At 38.4% G+C, this 18,040-nt stretch overlaps 1 protein-coding gene across 7 annotated transcripts in view; it reads right to left on the reverse strand.

The window, feature by feature from the left end:
- Ttll7 (tubulin tyrosine ligase like 7) overlaps window positions 1–18,040 on the reverse strand; it is a 129,181-nt gene that overhangs the window by 57,908 nt on the left and 53,233 nt on the right. For all 7 annotated transcript variants that reach the window (XM_070007431.1, XM_070007432.1, XM_070007429.1 and 4 more), the window contains 4 exons: window positions 16,741–16,957; window positions 11,567–11,731; window positions 10,431–10,589; window positions 4,616–4,710 (listed from right to left, as the gene is read on the reverse strand). In XM_070007431.1, the coding sequence (XP_069863532.1) occupies window positions 4,616–4,710; window positions 10,431–10,589; window positions 11,567–11,731; window positions 16,741–16,957 (636 nt within the window). The remainder of the gene's footprint in view (window positions 1–4,615; window positions 4,711–10,430; window positions 10,590–11,566; window positions 11,732–16,740; window positions 16,958–18,040) is intronic.

Below are 18,040 nucleotides of genomic sequence, written 5' to 3' on the forward strand. Positions count from 1 at the left end.
GTAGCTAGGATTATAGGCGTGAGCCACTAGCACCTGGCTCAGGAATCAGTTCTAAATAAGGAATAAATAATTCATTTAAATTTAATCTGATTAATGAGCATTTAAGACATGGGATTTATGGTACTGTGATTTTTCTTCTAGATTCTATTTTAATGAGTATAATAGAAATAGGAACAGGACTCTTCTTACCAACCCAGGAACACTAACACAACAGAAAATGTATTGGCTAATTGTTCTGCTTATAGGCACGCTCATAGTTTGTTATCTCTAAAGATTCCAAGGCTAATGTTTTTTAAAAAATTCTGAATCAGAGCCAGGCACCAATAGCTAATGCTAATGCCTATAATCCTAGCTATGTGGGATGCCGAGATTGGCAAGAGGCCAGTCCACATAGAAAAGTTAACAAGCTACCTTCTCAAATCAGAGCTGAGCCCTATGGTGTGTGCTTGTTATCTGGGCTATAACAAGAAGCCTAACACAGATCATACCCAGCCATGAAGAGAATAAGAATCTATCTCAAAAAAAAAAAAATGTATAGGGCATGGCTCAATGGCAACTGAGCCACCTAGCAAGTGTGAGTACTCTGACAAAGTGAATACCACTACCACCAAAAATTTTAAAAAGAAAAGAAAATTCTGAATCTAAGCTGAGCCACTGTGCTCACAGCAGCCATGACAAGTTATCCTGAGCAATAATACACTTTTCTAAAGTCATACACCTAAGCATATGTTTGTAAATGAACTTTGGGTATTTATGGAGCCATGTAAGTTAAGTGCTATGCTAAGGTATGTGGAGAACTGCAAAACATACACTCTAACTTCAAGGAGCTTAAATCACATGGAAAAGTCAGCCCTGCCCAGAGCATAAGAGAGCAAGCAAAGTGGTACGCTATAAAGTAGACTATAAATCTTTCTAAAGTTCAAGAAAAGGAAAGATTAATTTGGGTTAAAAGGAAGATTTCATAATAAAGATCTGGCATACAGTAAGAGAAGGCATTCTGGATAGGCAATAGAATAAATCATCAGTAAGAAGAAGTGATCAGGTTATGTGAAAAAAAAATGAGATAATCAGCCAAACTAAAATAGTTGAAGAATAAAGGAAATAAGATAGAAGAGTCATGATTACATTATACTATGGAAGGACCTTAGACCAAATGTTGGCAAGAAAAATAAAAATATAGAAATACAATGAAAAAAATAATTCCAAGCCATCTGACTAAAACACAGAGAAGCTTTATGGAATCACAGAAAAAAATCTTCCAACATTAAAATGATCCATAGAGGATTAGTCCTATATTATTTGATAAATACACAAAAATTTTGCCAGTGTTCCCCATTCCTGTTTAGTATGTTCAGCATAGACCCAGCTACAGAGAAACAAATCCAACACACCCGATCCATAGCCTTCCATTGGGTGGGAAACAAGGTACACCCATAATACAACCTAACTGGCAAGTGCTCTTGCTGAACTCTCTATGGAGAAAGATTCAAAAGATGAACTTCATATTTCCCTTAGTTTTGGTATTGAACAATCCAACGTGTTTATGTGTATGTATATATATATATATATATATATATATATATATGGTGTGTGTATACATATAGTATGTATATATAGCATATATATATACCATATATACTATACCATATGTAATATAAAGGAATTGGAATGTTCAATATATATAACTATATCATATACTATATTATATACATAGTATATATATATACAATATAATGTATATATATTCTTGAAAAGGATCAAAAAGATCCATAGATAACTTCTGAATTGGTATTATCATTTATAAAGCCAAAAATATGCCAAAGAAAACCTAAACTATGCAACAAAGATGCATAGGCCCATTTCTTAAATTATCCAAAATATTTAATGCATTTGTTTTTGTTTGTTTGTTTGTTTGTTTGGGGGGGGACTGACGGGGGTCTGGTCATGGGGCCTGAACTCTGGGCCTGGGCGCTGTCCCTCAGCTCTTCAGCTCAAGGCTAGCACTCTACCACTTGAGCCACAGAACCACTTCAGGCTTTTTTCTTTTTGCTTATGTGGTGCTGAGGAATCGAACCCAGGGCCTCATGCATGCAAGGCAAGCGCTCTACCACTGAGCCACCTTCCCAGCCCTATTTAATGCATTTGTATATGAACCAAACTAAACTCATTTCCTTATTTTCCACTCATTTCTTTTATAACTAAAATAGAAGTAGGATTTAGACAGGCCAGTATTTCATCAGACCAAAAAGAAACCACATTGAACATGCTAAACTTGTTCATGTGTTCATCCATTTTTTTAAATGATGCTTTTTCACATAAAGCTACTTCTCAGTTCAGTACCTGCCCTTCTAGACTTCCTGAATGACAATCAGAATGAAGTGAAATAGGAAAACCCCAGGCCTAAATGCCTTAGGAGTCCTTGAATCCAACACCCTACGTTCTGTCCACTGTTTTTGTTGGCAGTTTGAACTCGGGGCCTTGCACTTCCTAGGCAGGCTCTCTACTATGGTGTCTTGCCACCAGCTCTGCTATATACCAGTTATTTTTAAAATAAGGTCTTGCTTCCTGACAAGCTCCTGGACAGCAGTTTATTTTATACTTCTGTTGAAAGGGATGCCTATAAGCGTTTCTGCCTAGGTTGGCCTTAAGCTACAATCCTCCCCATCTCAGCCTCCCACATAGGATTACAGGTGTAAGCCACCAGTGCCCAGCTTTGTGCAAATCCTTACAATAACAAACAATTCACCATTTCACACAGTAATGCAGTAAACCTTATTTTATTTTTTACATCTGATTATGTAGTCCAGACTAACCTCAAACCTTTTGATCCTCCCGATTCAACTTTTGGAATGCTGGGATTAGAGACATGTACAACCACACTGGGCTCCATTGATTTAAACATCTACCTAATGTCTTTTATAATGAGCCAAAAGCTTTTCATATGTAAAATTCATACTGATGTGCACTGCAGCTGGCCCACCACGGCACCCACCAAGCATTTCTCTCAAATGCTGTATGTGGTTTTCAGTGAGAAAACCAATCCTCACTGAACAACTAGGCGCTTCTCTTTTGTTTCCACAGTAGCATGGCATAGCGGGAAAGCCTAGGAAGGAAAAGGGAAGAATTCCCCATTTGAGATTTCCTGAAGGACTCTCAATATTCTACCTTCTTTTTTTATTTTAAATTTTTTTATTGTGAAAATACTGTACAGAGGGGTTACATTTACATGGGCAAGATAATGAGTACATTTCTTATCAAGCATTTCTTATCCTCCTTTGTTTACCCTTCCCATCCCTTCCCATCCTCCCTCCCCCCCCACCCAATCCTCCCCGCCCCCAACTTATAAAGTTCGTTTTCGACATGACAACTTGTATTTCTCATTGTTGCAACTGGTCCACCTGTATCCTTATTTAAACGATTTGTTTTTCCCCTTCCCCTCCACAAATTATACCGACATCAAATACAGTGAAAGCAGGGGTTATACTGTGGGGGAGGGACATACAAAGCAACAAAGAAATAATCTTATAATTGTGTTAGAAACAAATGCATGAAAGAAAAAAACATTTAAAATACTTATCTTAGGGTTCATTTTCCTAACATCACCTTATCTGACCTTTTCTGCTTGACTCATACATATACTAGATATTGCAAATAAGGGAAATCATGGGACTTATGTTTCTTTGGGCTTGGCTTACTTCACTTAATATAATTTTTTCCAAGTCTTTCCATTTCCTAACAAATGGGGCAATGTCATTCTTTCTGATGGAGGCTTACTTCATTGTTGGTGGGAGTGTAAACTTATTCAACCACTTTGGAAAGTAGTATGGAGGTTCCTCAAAAGACTCCACATAGAGCTCCCCTATGACCCAGCAGTCCCACTTTTGGGCATTTACCCAAATGTTTATAAACAAGACCACACTAAAGCTACCAGCATAACCATGTTTATTGCAGCATTATTTACCATAGCTAAGATATGGAACCAACCCAGATGCCCCTCAGTAGATGAATGGATCAAGAAAATGTGGTATATATACACAATGGAATTCTATGCCTCCATCAGAAAGAATGACATTACTCTACCTTCTTGAATGCAAGCTAGAAACTCAAAGACGCTTTTCAGTTCAACTTCATCATCCATGTTACATAATTACGCCACCGCTGTGACTTAAGCACGTGTACCACAAGGACTTTGTGAGGGAAAGGCAGGAAAATCAACAACTACGTGAGGTTAGCAGGCAGTTGTGGTGCACACTCATATCAGGCTGAGATCTGAGGACTGCAGTTTGAAGCCAGCTTGGGCACGAAAGTCCATGAGGCTTATATTTCTAATTAACCACAAAAAAACCCAGAAGTGTAGCTGTGGCTCAAGTGGTTTAGCACTATCCTTGAGGAAACAACACCACCACCTTAGGGACAGCATCCAGGCCCCCTGAGTTCAAACCCTGGGACTGTCACCACACACACACACACACACACACACACACACACACACACACACACACACAACTATATGAGTTTAAAGACAGATTGTATTATAACGGATAATTTTCATATGCAAACCTTTATGCCAAATGAGGGTATGAGACCCAAACACTGGAGGAAGTCTGTACAGTACCTGATGTTCAGCAGTTTCAGTGCATTGAGCAACACTCCTCTTTTGACATCGTAGTCTATTTTCTGATCAGTTCCGAAACTTGGGGCTCTGTTAATCTAAAATTTGCAAAGTACACAATGAGGGTAGCCCAATGGCAGAAGGTCAATAAATATTCAACGCATGTTTGTGAGTCTTCTATCAATAGTAAGCTCTACGATAAAGGTCAACATTCGACATGGTGGATGGCCCATCATCACAGCTTTACCCCTACACCCCTACTGGCCAAGGGAATGCAGACAATTGCTTGTGAGCATCAACCCCTATGTCAATTGTCTTCAGCTGAGGATGTTGATTCACTGACAGCATTACCTGGCCATTCTCTCTTAAGCCACAATCTTGTGTAATCTAAGTTTTAGCTTAGGAAAGTTAATAGTGATTTATATTGACAAAAAGCTGAAAGGAGAGTAATAATGATGATGATAACTGTAAACATCTATTTATCAAGCACATTGAAATACCATCACATCTTCTTGATGAATTCATCTATGGCTGCCTAGAAAAATTAACTTTCTTTCTTTCTACCTTCCTCAAACAATAATTTCTCAATTTTCATTTTGAAAGGCCCTGACTCTTGAAGGTAGCTATAGACAAACCTCAATACCATTTTCTAATGGTATAAAGATGAGTAGGAATAAATAAGCTAGATATGTGACTGTCCTGCAATCTGGCCTTATCCATGTCCAGAAATTCATCAAGGTGAAAGAAATAATGGTAAATGTCTTAAAATCCATTAAAAAATAATCTACTACTTTTATTCATCAAGGGCTGGAGTACATTACTTTTGTCTTTGTTCCCGCTGAATTTCACCAGTGTTGTAGTGAGGATTAACTGACTTAGCAGGTAGTTAAGAAAATTGTTTCATTAAATCAGTTGTTTGCTAGTAAGCAATGCTACACAGCTTAGTTCCTTGACCACCCATCTACCCTCGGGGTTGTTCAATGAAATTAAGTGCTACCAGTTGTAATGACGCAAAGCCATCACCCTAGAGGTGAGATGACGGACCATGTGAATTCCACAACTGGTACTGGAGGACACACAGCATTGCACTTGAACCCTGTCCAGCATTACCATGTGTCTAAGTACAAAGGTGGTACAGGTTAGCAACAAAACAACAACAACAGAGAGTAAACAGGAAGAACACAACACAAAGGATCTCATGTAACAGCACTACCTAGTGTGTTATTTAACCATTTGGTGAAGAGTATTCCAGATACTATCTACTCATACATATTCACACAATTTATGTAATCTTCTAAATGCATCACATACAATCCACTTTTTTTTTTTGAAACACAGTGAGTGTGTTCCCCCCTGAAGGGTGCACAGCAGCTCTTCCAGAAGCCGTCAGATCAGATACTCACTTCCCTGTTGGTAGCTGACTGAAGGTGATGGGCTAATTCCCTTTCTCTGATGTGCTCTCAAAGACAAAAGAGCCTGCATATGATTTGACAATACCATTATCCCAGGTGAGTTTGAGAAACAGAGTTTATGATTCCATTACTTCAAAGCTCTAAGCATTTCCTCTCACAAGTTCAGAGAAAGGGGAAAGTAATAAATTTATTTCCTATGAAAAAGCTAAAAGCTTCTACCAGATGAATTCAAATCTCTGACGAATTCAAATCTCTGGAATTTATGAGACAATTAACGATAGTGCTGGTGCCTCATAGAATAAGATTATAAAACAACATTGACAACTGGGTGCTAGTGATTCATACCTATAATCCTAGCTACTCAAGAGGCTGAGATCTGAGGATCATGGTTCAAAAGCCAGTCTGGGGAGGAAGGCTTGTGATTCTTATCTCCAATTAAGCACCAAAAAGCCAGAAGTAGAGCTATGGCTCAAAGTGGTAGAGCGCTAGCCTTGTGCACAAAAGCTCAGGGACAATGCCCAGACCCTGAGGAAGTCAACCCTCCCCCTGCGCCTTGCATCAGCACAAAATAATAATAATGGTAATAATAGTAATCAGCTTATAAAGAAGTTAAATTAGTAAATACTATTAACATTCCAAAGCTGCTTTCTTTTCAGAACAAGGTCAGCCATTTCATGTACATACCAAGGCCTCTGCAGCGGTCCGTGCTCTTCCTCTGCCCAACAGCAATCCTCTGACCTTCATGCTAGTTTTTCACAGTCCCCAATCTGTGCCCCAATTCTATAGCCTTCAAAACTCAACTCCAGTGTTGTTGCAAGGACATTTGTAAAGCTTTAGTACACACAGTTACACAGAGAGATGAATCATTTTATTGTTGATCCTGTGTCCCTAATTATAACTATTTCTATCAAAAAGAATAAAAACACCCGAGTCATTAGACCACAGTATTTGATCTGATTCGTCTTATATCCCCACACCTAGTACAATGACTAGTAAGTAACTTAGTGAGTAACTTTTTAACTTACGAGTAAAGTTTTAAAAGCATACTCAACAAAATTTTTCATTCCATAAATTATGTTCTATGCTTGAAAAGTTCTTCAGTTTTTCCACTCCTAACATTATTTGAGATTATTCTAATTTGCTAAAACTTTGCAGGTGTACTGGTGCACACCTGTAATTCCTGGCATAGTCAAGACAGGCAGAAGGATCATGAGTTCTAGGCCAGACTTGCTACATGGCCAAGCCAGACAAAAAAAAAGAGGCTTTTCACATTCTCGGAAGAACCTTCTATTTTTTTCCACTTGGTGGCGCCAAAAGGTTTTTAATGATGTATATCAGCAGTGCCACTACAATTTCTGCTGGAAGCAAAATGCAAAGCAAGATCTAAAAATGGTTCATTTAACTCCTTCAATATACTAAATGTTCATTATACACAGGTTTTGATGACTGCAGAGTTTTTAATGAGTCTGTGGAATGATGGAGAGGATAAAAGATGGAAGAAACAGAGTACTTTCAGCCTTTAAAAAACATTAAGCAATTCAGCCAGTCAATTCCGATTTAGCAATCTAATGGAGAGCTTTGGTGAGGGAAATGCTTTTTTAAAAGAAAACTAAAATATTTATAAAGCCATTATCCCTCTAATGATTTCAGACTCTCCTCTTCATGTGCATGCCTTCATCTCTCCTCCCCATCAGGATGAAGGACAAGTAGCAGAGGCTGGAAGAAAACACAGCTAAGGGTAGGAAAAGACTACTGCAGACAAAGCAGTTCATCTAAAGAGGAAAACTGCAGGCCTTAAGAAGATGAAGTTTCCATAGATCACAGCAAAGTTCTTTTGTATCCAGGGGATGTGGAAGCAAAAGATAGGCAAACCTACTCAGGTGTCATTCTCTTGGGATTAAGGATAGACAAAAAAGAAAGAAAGAAAGAAAGAACAAACAAACAGCTAGCAGGGCATTCTGTCTCTTAAGAAATATAACACAATATTAACTCATAGGTGAGTAAATAAGCACACACACACACACACACACACATACAATCTATCTTATTCTGATCTCACCTATCATTTATTCAACTTGACTATACAAAAATTAACATTACAGATACAACTTCCCATTTCAAAATCACTAACAGATCATCAATTTAAAATGAAAGTCAATTGCTGTTATATCTTGTATAGCAATAGCAATATTTTCCTTTAAAAGCAATGAATTCTGGTGGATCATGCCTGTAATCCTAGCTACTCAATAGTCTTAGATCTGATGATCACAGATAGAAGCCAACAAGGGCAGGAGAGTCCATGAGATGCTTTACTCCCTTAAAGCACAGAACTTGTGCTATGGCTCAAGTGGTAGAATGCTAGACTTGAGCAAAGAAGCTCAGGGACAGTGCCCAGGCAGTAAGCTCAAGCCCCAGGACTGGCAGAGAGAAAGAGAGAGAGAGACAGAGAGACAGAGACAGAGAGAGAAGGAGGTAGGGAGGGAGAGAGAGAAGAGAAAGAAAGAAAAGAAAGAAAAGAAAAAAAGAAAGAGAAAGAAAGAAAGAAAGAAAGAAAAGGAAGAAAGAAAGAAAGAAAGAAAGAAAGAAGGAAAGAAAGAGAAAGAAGGAAAGAAAATTCTGCCAACGTTGTTGGGATATGTGATATTTTGTGCTAATTGCCTAAACATAGTATTTCAATGGCCATGAGAAGACAGGTCAGATCAGGGAGTTGAAAGCAAATTGCTGTATGAAGTCTGGCTAAAGAAGAAAACTTCTAAGGTTCATTATGGGTAATAGAAATATAGGTATGAACAACAAAAATCCTATACAAAGCTAATTTTTTCCTCCTTTACATTAATTTTTATTTTCTAAATGCTATTATGTGACCTATAACCAAAAAAATATTATGAGCACTTATTTGTCCAAGGTGATTAACAAACCTAAAGGCAGTACAGACTAGACATGAGAGAGGCCAGACAAGCACCAAGAGAATCTACGCCACTTGGGGTACTGAGCACTGAATACTGACTGATAAACAAATTGGAGCCCTTTCCCCCTGGGAAGTTTCAAGGGAGAAGGGAGCCTTTACGGGGAGCCCAGGCCTTCACAGGAAGGAAAAATAATATCTAGAGCTCACCAATTGGTAGGAACCATAAGGTAGAGAGCACAAAGCAAGCAAGTAGCTACTCAGTAAAAGCAAACCCACATTTATACTCTCTCTTGGGGCTAGAAATTCACTAAATGCTCATTTTTTTAAATTGTGAAAATATCGTACAGAGGGGTTACAATTACATGGGCAAGGTAATAAGTACATTTCTTATCAAGCATTGTTGCCTCCTCCTTTGTTTCCCCTTCCCATCCCTGCTCTCCCATCTACCCACCCCTCCCGCCACCCTGCACCTCCTCCTGTGCCAAAGTTGTAAAGTTCGTTTTTCGACATAGCGTCTTGTACATCTCATTGTTGCAGTGGGTCCACCTGTATCCCTATTTAAACAAGTTGTTTTTTTTCCCTCCCTAAATGCTAATTTTAGAAAAGTACTATCACTCATTTTTAACTTCCCTAATCTAAAACTTTGAGCATGCAGGGTCCTAGGTCTGAGAGAGTGGCCAGGTAACGCTATCAGTGCACATGAGCACTCATGACTTTGGCTGTGGTAGGAGATGGTGTTCTCAGGAAGTGCTCTGCAGTTCCATCACCCCCACCCCTAGGGTCATGATAGAATGTTTCTTTCAGAAGGAGAAGTAGGGATAGAATGATGAGGGATAATTATTGAAGAGAAATTCTTTTTTATTTCCTTTATTGTTATTTTAGAGAATTCTTAGACCTATTCTAGCCACTGAGTCTTCATTGTGTTCCTCCTGTATACCATATTTAGGCTCCATTCTTGTCAGTAAATGAGAATAAAAAAAAATTGAGCCTGGCACTGATGGCTCATGCCTGTCATCCTAGCTACTCAGGAGGCTGAAGTCAGAGGATCATAGTTCAAAGCCAGCTGGGTAGGAAAGTCTGTGAGACTCTTAGCTCCAATTAATCACCAAAAACCAGAAGCAGAGCTGTGGCTCAAGTGATAGAACTTTTACAGCTCAGGGATAGCATCCAGGCACTGAGTTCAAACCCAGGGCCATGGGGAAAAACCCACACATACATTTGTTTTACTACATAAAGTATGTTGATGTACCTAACAGAACCCCAGATGCAATCCAACTATACCAAAGACAGAGATGGGAGACTCATGGTCTGAGGGCAAGTCCTAGTAAAAGCCTGAGATGCTACGTGAAAAAATGACTAAAGCCAAAAGAGTTGGAAAGTGGCTCAAATGGCAAACCATCTGACTAGCAGGCAAGAAGCTCTGAATTCAATCCCCCTCTCCCCCTACCCAAAAAAGAACTGTCATAACCTCTTCTTTCTTAAAGAAAGAATACTTTACCTCCAGAAGCCATGGCTTTAGTTTTCTATCCAGCAAAATATCAAATCCCAGCACTTCAAAGCAGACGCTTTCGCTTCCTGGAGGCTGGCCAGGTCTGCACATTCGATACGCATGCAGGACGTGAGGTTCTGCCACAATCAGAGTCTTTACCACCAATTCCTATGAAGACCGCAATAAAGAGAGAAGATGCCTTACCTGCCTTACACACACACACACACACACACACACACACACACACACACACACACACACACACACACACACACACACTTCAGCTGTCAGTGCCCTTCTTCCACAAATACTTCTTAAACCTATTATTCATGTTCTTCCTCCTCAGCCCCACAGACCAGTACATGCCTCTCCTGTTGTATTTACATTCTGTGAATGACTTGTGTGCATTTTTCCCTTTTAGTCTCCACACTTTTTGGGTATTGGAACTTTGTCTTATATGATATGAATTTGAACTACCAACCAGATATAAGCTCATGTTGTTCACTGAATGAATGTTTGAATAAAGAATTAAAATTGTTTCTTTCCTTCATATGCAAACCCAAGCTCTCTATCTTCTTAAATAATTTCTTTCCGCATTATATCAGCTCTCCCTGCAACTCTTCCTGAAAACCACATTGAATCATTTAATAATCCATGTTAATCTCATCCTCACCTCGTTTTTCCGCAGGTTTCTTTCAGACCATTCTTTTCACTTCATTTGTCTTCATGTGTTTTTAATGTATGTTTAATCAGCCTTGCACCCACTTGCAAGTTTGTCTTTTAGATGCATGACTCTTTTGGGGCTCATATAACTACTACTACTCCCCACTGTCTACCAAGTTTGGCCTAAAATTTAGCCTAACACATCTTCTCAGCAGTTATTTCCTGCAAACCTCCAACAAACCACACATGACACTATGCACCACCTCTCACAAACCCTCACCAATGTTCACATCACTATGCCTTGACTGCACTTTGTTCACACTTAGATTCTGTCTCTCCCGCCACTACTGACAAAATCCCACTTGTCAAGATCTGCTTAAAAATGCTCTTTATCTGCCCAGTGTAATCTATTCTTTAAAATTCTTGGTGGTGTTTTAAATTAATGCTGAGGCAAGATGATTACAACTATGGGATAATCTTACTGAAATATCACTCCAAAATTTAGTAACATCATGTTGATTTGCTTGTAGGAATTCTGTAAACCATTTGATGGAACGCTTGCTGCCTTTGTCTTCTGTTTCATCTCGCTCAAAATGCTCATTATGCTTATTCACGGAGTAGTTTGTCAGATGCATGTATAACTGGGTCTGTAACAAATGAGAATCAAAGTCATTACCCTCTATGAGATTCTTCAAATCTGTAGTCTCACAGGAAAAGAAGGAATTCAAAGACCAAAAACAACTTTAAAGCTAAAATTATACAGATTGCTGGAGTCAGTGGCTCATGACTGTAATCCTAACTACTCAGGAGGCTGAGATCTGAGAATCATACTTGGAAGCCAGACTGGACAGGAGAGTCCATGAGACTCTTATCTCCAAATCACAAAAAATCCAAAAGTGGAGCTTTGGCTCAAGTGGTAGAGTGTAAGCCTTAAGCAAAAAAGAGCTCAGGGACATCACTTAGGCCCTGAGTTCAAGCCACAGGACTGGCTTAAAAAATACTTATACAGCTGGGCGCCAGTGGCTCATGCCTATAATCCTAGCTACTCAGGAGGCTGAAATCTGAAGATTGCAGTTCAAAGCCAGCTCGGGCAGGAAAGTCTGTGAGACTCTTATCTCTAATTAACCACCAGAAAATCAGAAGTAGCACTGTGGCTCAAGTGGTAGAGCACTCACCTTGAGCTGAAGAGCTCAGGGACAGTGCCCAGGCCTAGAGTTCAAGCCCCATGACCAACAACAACAACAAAAATAATAATGTACAGACTGATAATTTCATAGTTATTTAAGTAATAGTCAAGGAAAAGAATGACACATTTCCTTTGAAGGCCTGAGGATGTAATAACTTAAAGTTGTGTGTGTGTGTGTGTGTGTGTGTGTGTGTGTGTGTTCCTCACAATATTATCTACCAGAACACTCTATCAGATAAATAGAGTAGAAGATATCAAGTTAAAATGTGAAAGTACACAGAGCACTTGCCCAGTATGCTTGAGGCCCTGTATTCAAATGCTGGCACCTCAACAACAACAAAAAAGAAAAACATGAACCTACATATTGCTAAACAAGAGCAATGCTCTTAAGTCATTTTGATGTATTATTAATATTTCCAGCCTTTATCATTTGCACCCAAATTTGAGGAAATAAGTTTTCTGAGAAATATTCTTTTCAAGAAAAAGTGGAAGAAAGGGAGGAAGGAAGGAAGGAAGGAAGGAAGGAAGGAAGGAAGGAAGGAAGGAAGGAAGGAAGGAAGGAAGGAAGGAAGAAAGGAAGGAAGGAAGGAAGGGAGGGAGGGAGGGAGGGAGGGAGGGAGGAAGGAAGGAAGGGAGGAAGGGAGGGAAGAAAGGAGGAAAGAATAGGGAAGGAGGGAGGGAATGGAGGAAAAGAAAATTCAAGCAAGCAGCAGAGAGAAAGAGGGGGGGAGGGAGGAAGGGAGGGAGGGAGGGAGGGAGGGAGGGAGGGAGGGAGGGAACTACCAAATCTTCCTGTACCGACTCCTCCCCTCCTGTATTGACTGGGTCACACTATTTTTCATTACCAAGACAGTACAATTAAGCTTCCGCCCACAGAACACACCTCAAGGTGCTATACAGATGTCTAAATGATTAACATCGATGTACTGAGCTCCCATATTGGGATCTTTGGTTCGAATCTTTTCTAATTCCTTATTTCTTTAGTATGAAAATTTATTGATAAATAAACTTGAAAGAAAATCCAAGATTTAAAAGTTCTCATAAAGATTATACATCTAATGGTTCCTTATCAAACTACCTGAAGCTTCTTTATTGACTCTGTCTTTAATTCTTCCCTCTTTAGATTCCCACTCCCAAAGAGTACTCTGAATATATGATTACTATTTTACTATTTTGATTTCTTAATCATCAGTTAAAACCATGTCCTATTTTATTTTCAGTGTAGTTTGTTAGGGCACTGATATTAAGATCTTTGAAACAAAATAGGCAGAAATATCACTTGTGCTACATGTAGCTTACTGATACATGTGCAAACTAAGTAAAATTTTGATGTCTTTCATTCATTAATTGATATTTTAGGAGCATCCACAAAACATCTATGAACCTCATAGCACCTTGCAAAGGTAAAACTGACTGTATGCTACCCTGTTTGCCAGTCTTTAGGCTTGTTATAAATTGGTTTTTACTCAAAAACTTTTGAAGAACTAAATAAATGACCACTACATGGTAGCACTACGTGGTAACAGGAAAAGTGAGTGTCTAATATATTTCAACATTTATAGGTCTCTGTCTTAATCTCCTTATATAGAGGCTCTAGATACTTAATTCTGACACAAATATATAAGTCATTTCAAATATACATGCTGTTTTTAAATTCTAAAATTACAAAAAGACAGATACCAAGCAGGAGTCTGCTATCCAAAACAACCAATACAACCATTATGCTTTATGTTTTTTCCAAGGCCTTTTTTTTCATAAACTTCCCTTACACATCACTGTGGTCTCATTTTACATAATTTTTTATTTCACTTTTTAAAAATCACAAAATTGTTAAGATGGTTAGAGATTAAGTAGGAGAGCAGCAGAGTAGAATACTATGCATGTGAAAACCAAAGCCAAAAACTTAAGACAAGTGGCAATCGCATTTCCCTTCTCCTTATTTCTCATTCTGACTTCCAAATCCATCGTACTTAAGCAAATTATATACACATAAGCTTAGTATGTAAGATCAAAGCACTTTACTACAAAAAAGAATCCTTCCCAGCCTTCCCATGTCCAATACCATCTAAAGATAAATACTGCCTTCTGTATAATCCATTTTTATCCACTTCAATTATTTTAATCCCAATAAGATAACTAATCTCAAATTTTGTCTATAGTTCCCATATTCCTTTATCCTTTCCCATTGCCCAGGCCTAACACTAAGATTACTCTTGATTTCCCTCTTTCTTGTTTTTATTCCACAAATCCAACCTGTCACCATACAATACAAATGCTATCCATATTATCCTAAATGTACCTGAAATCTATGTTCATATTTTTAGTCGCAGCTCCAACTGCTCTTTTTTCTAAGTATCTCTTCCGTTCATATGTGATTTGACTAAAATAGTTTCTTGTCTCTTGTACTCCATGCTTTTCCTACCCATCTCCATCTCAGATTCCCCACAACTGTACATCAGGTGACTTTGAAAATTCACATCCCATTCCTTCTCTGCTTAGTTTAAGACCTTTCAAAGCTTCATCTTAAGCTAAATTCCAAAATCCTGGATGTGGCCATCAAAATCTTCAGTAATCTAGTTTTATAACCTACCATTCTCATCTCTGAACAGGCATCTCTTTTCACCTGCACTTTAGCCAGCCTGAGCTGGTCTGATCTTTTGACTCCAATACACTCTTATGCCCGGGGCTCCACCACACTCTGCCCTGTTCCCCCGGAAACCTGGCCAGCTCCTCATTACTCAGACTTCAATTGACACACTTCCCTCCCTGCCCTTTTCTCCAGCTGGGTGAGGTACCCTGCTGGTACTGCCATAACATGACCTATTTGTTAGGACTTCATTCTTACTATTATGTATTGTACTCATCTATAAAACTTTCTGCCTTCCCATGACACTGCTGCTTCTGTGAGGTCAAGTACTATATCTGTCTCAGTCAGTGTCTTCCCCAAAATGACACAATGCCTACAACGTAATAGAGTTCAAACATTACTTGGTTATTGATATAAACACATTTTATAACCATTAATTAAATATTTATTCCTTTTCATGTCCTTTTTCCTATAAAAACTTCTCTTTTTTTCTTCGCTAGGTTTACAATATTGCAATGTTAACACTTGGCTATATTTCAATTTAAAAATATTACCATTCTTAAGCCAGGTGCTAGTGGCTCATTCCTGTAATCTTAGTTACTCAAGAGGCTAAGATCTGAGGATAACTGTTTGAAGCCAGTCCAGGCAAGAAAGTCTGTAAGACTCTTTTTAATGGTGGTGGTGGTGGTCATCGTGGTCATGGGGCTTGAATTCAGGGCCTGGGCACTGCCCCTGAGCTCTGAGCTCTTTTTCTCAAGGCTAGCATTCTACCGCCTTAAACTACAGCTCCACATGTGGTTTGACGGAAGTTAATTAGGAACAGAAAAGTTTTACAGACTTTTCCCAGGCTGGCTTTGAACCATGATCTTCACTGAGTAGCTAGGAGTACAGTCATGAGCCACCAGTACACAGCTCAATACCCTTATCGCCAATAAACTACTTCAAAAAAAAAAAAAAAAAGGAGAAAGTGGAGCCATGGTTCAAGTGATAAAGTGCTAGCCTTAAAAAGAAAAGCCCAGGGACAGTGCCTGGGCTTGAGTTCAAGCGTAGGACCAGCACACACAAAAATATTACCATTCTTAATGATGGTAAGTCTATACATATTGAGGAAGAATAATAACCAGTAATTTCTCAAACTGTGAAGCAATAAACTAATTTTAAATAGTTAATAAATCATAATTTGACTTCCTTAAGTTATAAATTATAGCTGATGATTTTCATGATAAGCTACACTTAGAACTTTCATGAAATATGATGATTGTAACAAAGAAAAATGAGTAGAAAAATACCTACAAATTTCTCTCCTTAATGATTTTATGATGCACACTGAAACTATTCATTTGTGTCTTGATTTCACATTTGTCAGTGTAAATTTTACAACTTTCTCTTTTGTTCTAAAAAAAATGATTAACTACTGTCTGATAACTTTTGCTCTTTCCTCTCACATTCTACATGTTCACATCCTACTTTTTACACAAAGCCCAATCAAATGTCACCCCCCCAGAAGTTTACTGTTTACTGTTTACAATTTACTGTTACTTCTCAGTGGCATATTGTTTGTTTCTACTAGAGTCATTTCTGCAGAGGACTTCTGCATATAGAGATGTGTACTCTGAAATCGGGACTGTGCTCACAGCACTCAAAAGTACCCACAGAGAGGAAACTTATTTCTAATTAATTGCCTAGATCACACAACTTTCTTTTCCATGTTGCCCAAAGTTGTCTGTAAGTTAAAGCAATCTTGCTTATGTGCATTAGTCTTCTAGACCATATACTCCTAAGAAGGAAATCTGATTGAAATACTCTCTATATGTAATAAACATTTTCCAAACTATTTATTGGGAAAATGAATGGAAGTGTAAGTTCTCCCTAATATCACTTACCAAATTGGACTCATTTGGTGGGATGTACTTCTCTGTTCCCATTCGCACAAGTCCATCATGATAGAGAAAGACTTTCAGTGGATCACATGATGTTACCAGAATATAAATTCGTAAATCAAACTTGTAACCCTCCATGAGGAAAGGCTTTTCAATGTATTCTTGGACAATTAAATGATCCTGAGATGGAAGTTTGTCACCATTTCTTATCAAAGAAATCCTAAGTTCATGGGAAAAAAGGGAAAAATAATATGATATGGAGGCAAGACGTACCAAATGTTATCTATAGACTCAAGGAGGAAACAGTAGTACAGGAAAGACCAAAACTGGGTTCTCCACAAAAGCAACAAATGGGGGGGAAAGTAATGATCAACTCTTGGAGGTGATCATCTGAATACAAGCTTGCAACATTCAAGTAACTGAATCAGGAAACAATAACAAAAACTATATATCGGCATAAAAGAGCTCAATGGCATTTTAATTTCTTCTAGTTAGAGTTCATCAATGGAGCTGAGCAATATCCTAGACTCCCAGCACAGATGCCTGGTTATGGAGTGTACTGAATGGATCTTTGTCTGATGTTTCTCTATTTTGACCTGTTTAGGGTTCCTGGGCAAGTCAAAAGGCCTGTTTTAAATCTGCCTATCTCAGATCTGCACTAGCACTGAAGTGACTGTGAGGACTATTTTTAAAATATATTTAAAGGCAAATATATTAGTCCCTGTTGTATAGGGCAACAAATATCACTTGGAACAAATAACACAGAAATGATGGGGGATGGAAATTTTTAGGATTTTGAAAAGCTCTGACATTTCTGAGAATCAAGAAGGCAATGTGTATGTCAAAAACCCTATAAAAATTTAGGATAGACATGAGAAGGGCCTAAACTCTCGTCTCTTGGCTAAACATCAGACTTCACAATCTAAGGTGGAGCTGTAAACCGTCTGTCAGAAGATTGAGGGCATGCTTCCATAAGCACATTGCAAAGACTGGCATCCCTCAAGTTTTTTTTTTAATTCCAGTATTTAAGGACACTTCTATTAATTTACTAGCTGATTAATGAACTAGAAAAATGAAAACTTAAATGGTCACACAAAATTAAGGATTAAGACAAGAAAGCTAGTTCTAAGAGTCCCTAAACAGAATATGGGCACTTTAATGAACAGCAACAACAAAAAACCATGTAGAGGGATGGAATGTGACTTCCAGTCTTCATATATGATAACATTCAAAACATCCAGATTATACTCAAAACATATGAAGAATGGAAAGACAAAAATATAGCTCATAAACAAAGATTTAA

The sequence above is a fragment of the Dipodomys merriami genome, unplaced genomic scaffold, assembly GCF_024711535.1.
Source record: "Dipodomys merriami isolate MVZ:Mamm:240054 unplaced genomic scaffold, mDipMer1.0.p SCAF_7, whole genome shotgun sequence".
Lineage (NCBI taxonomy): Eukaryota > Metazoa > Chordata > Mammalia > Rodentia > Heteromyidae > Dipodomys > Dipodomys merriami.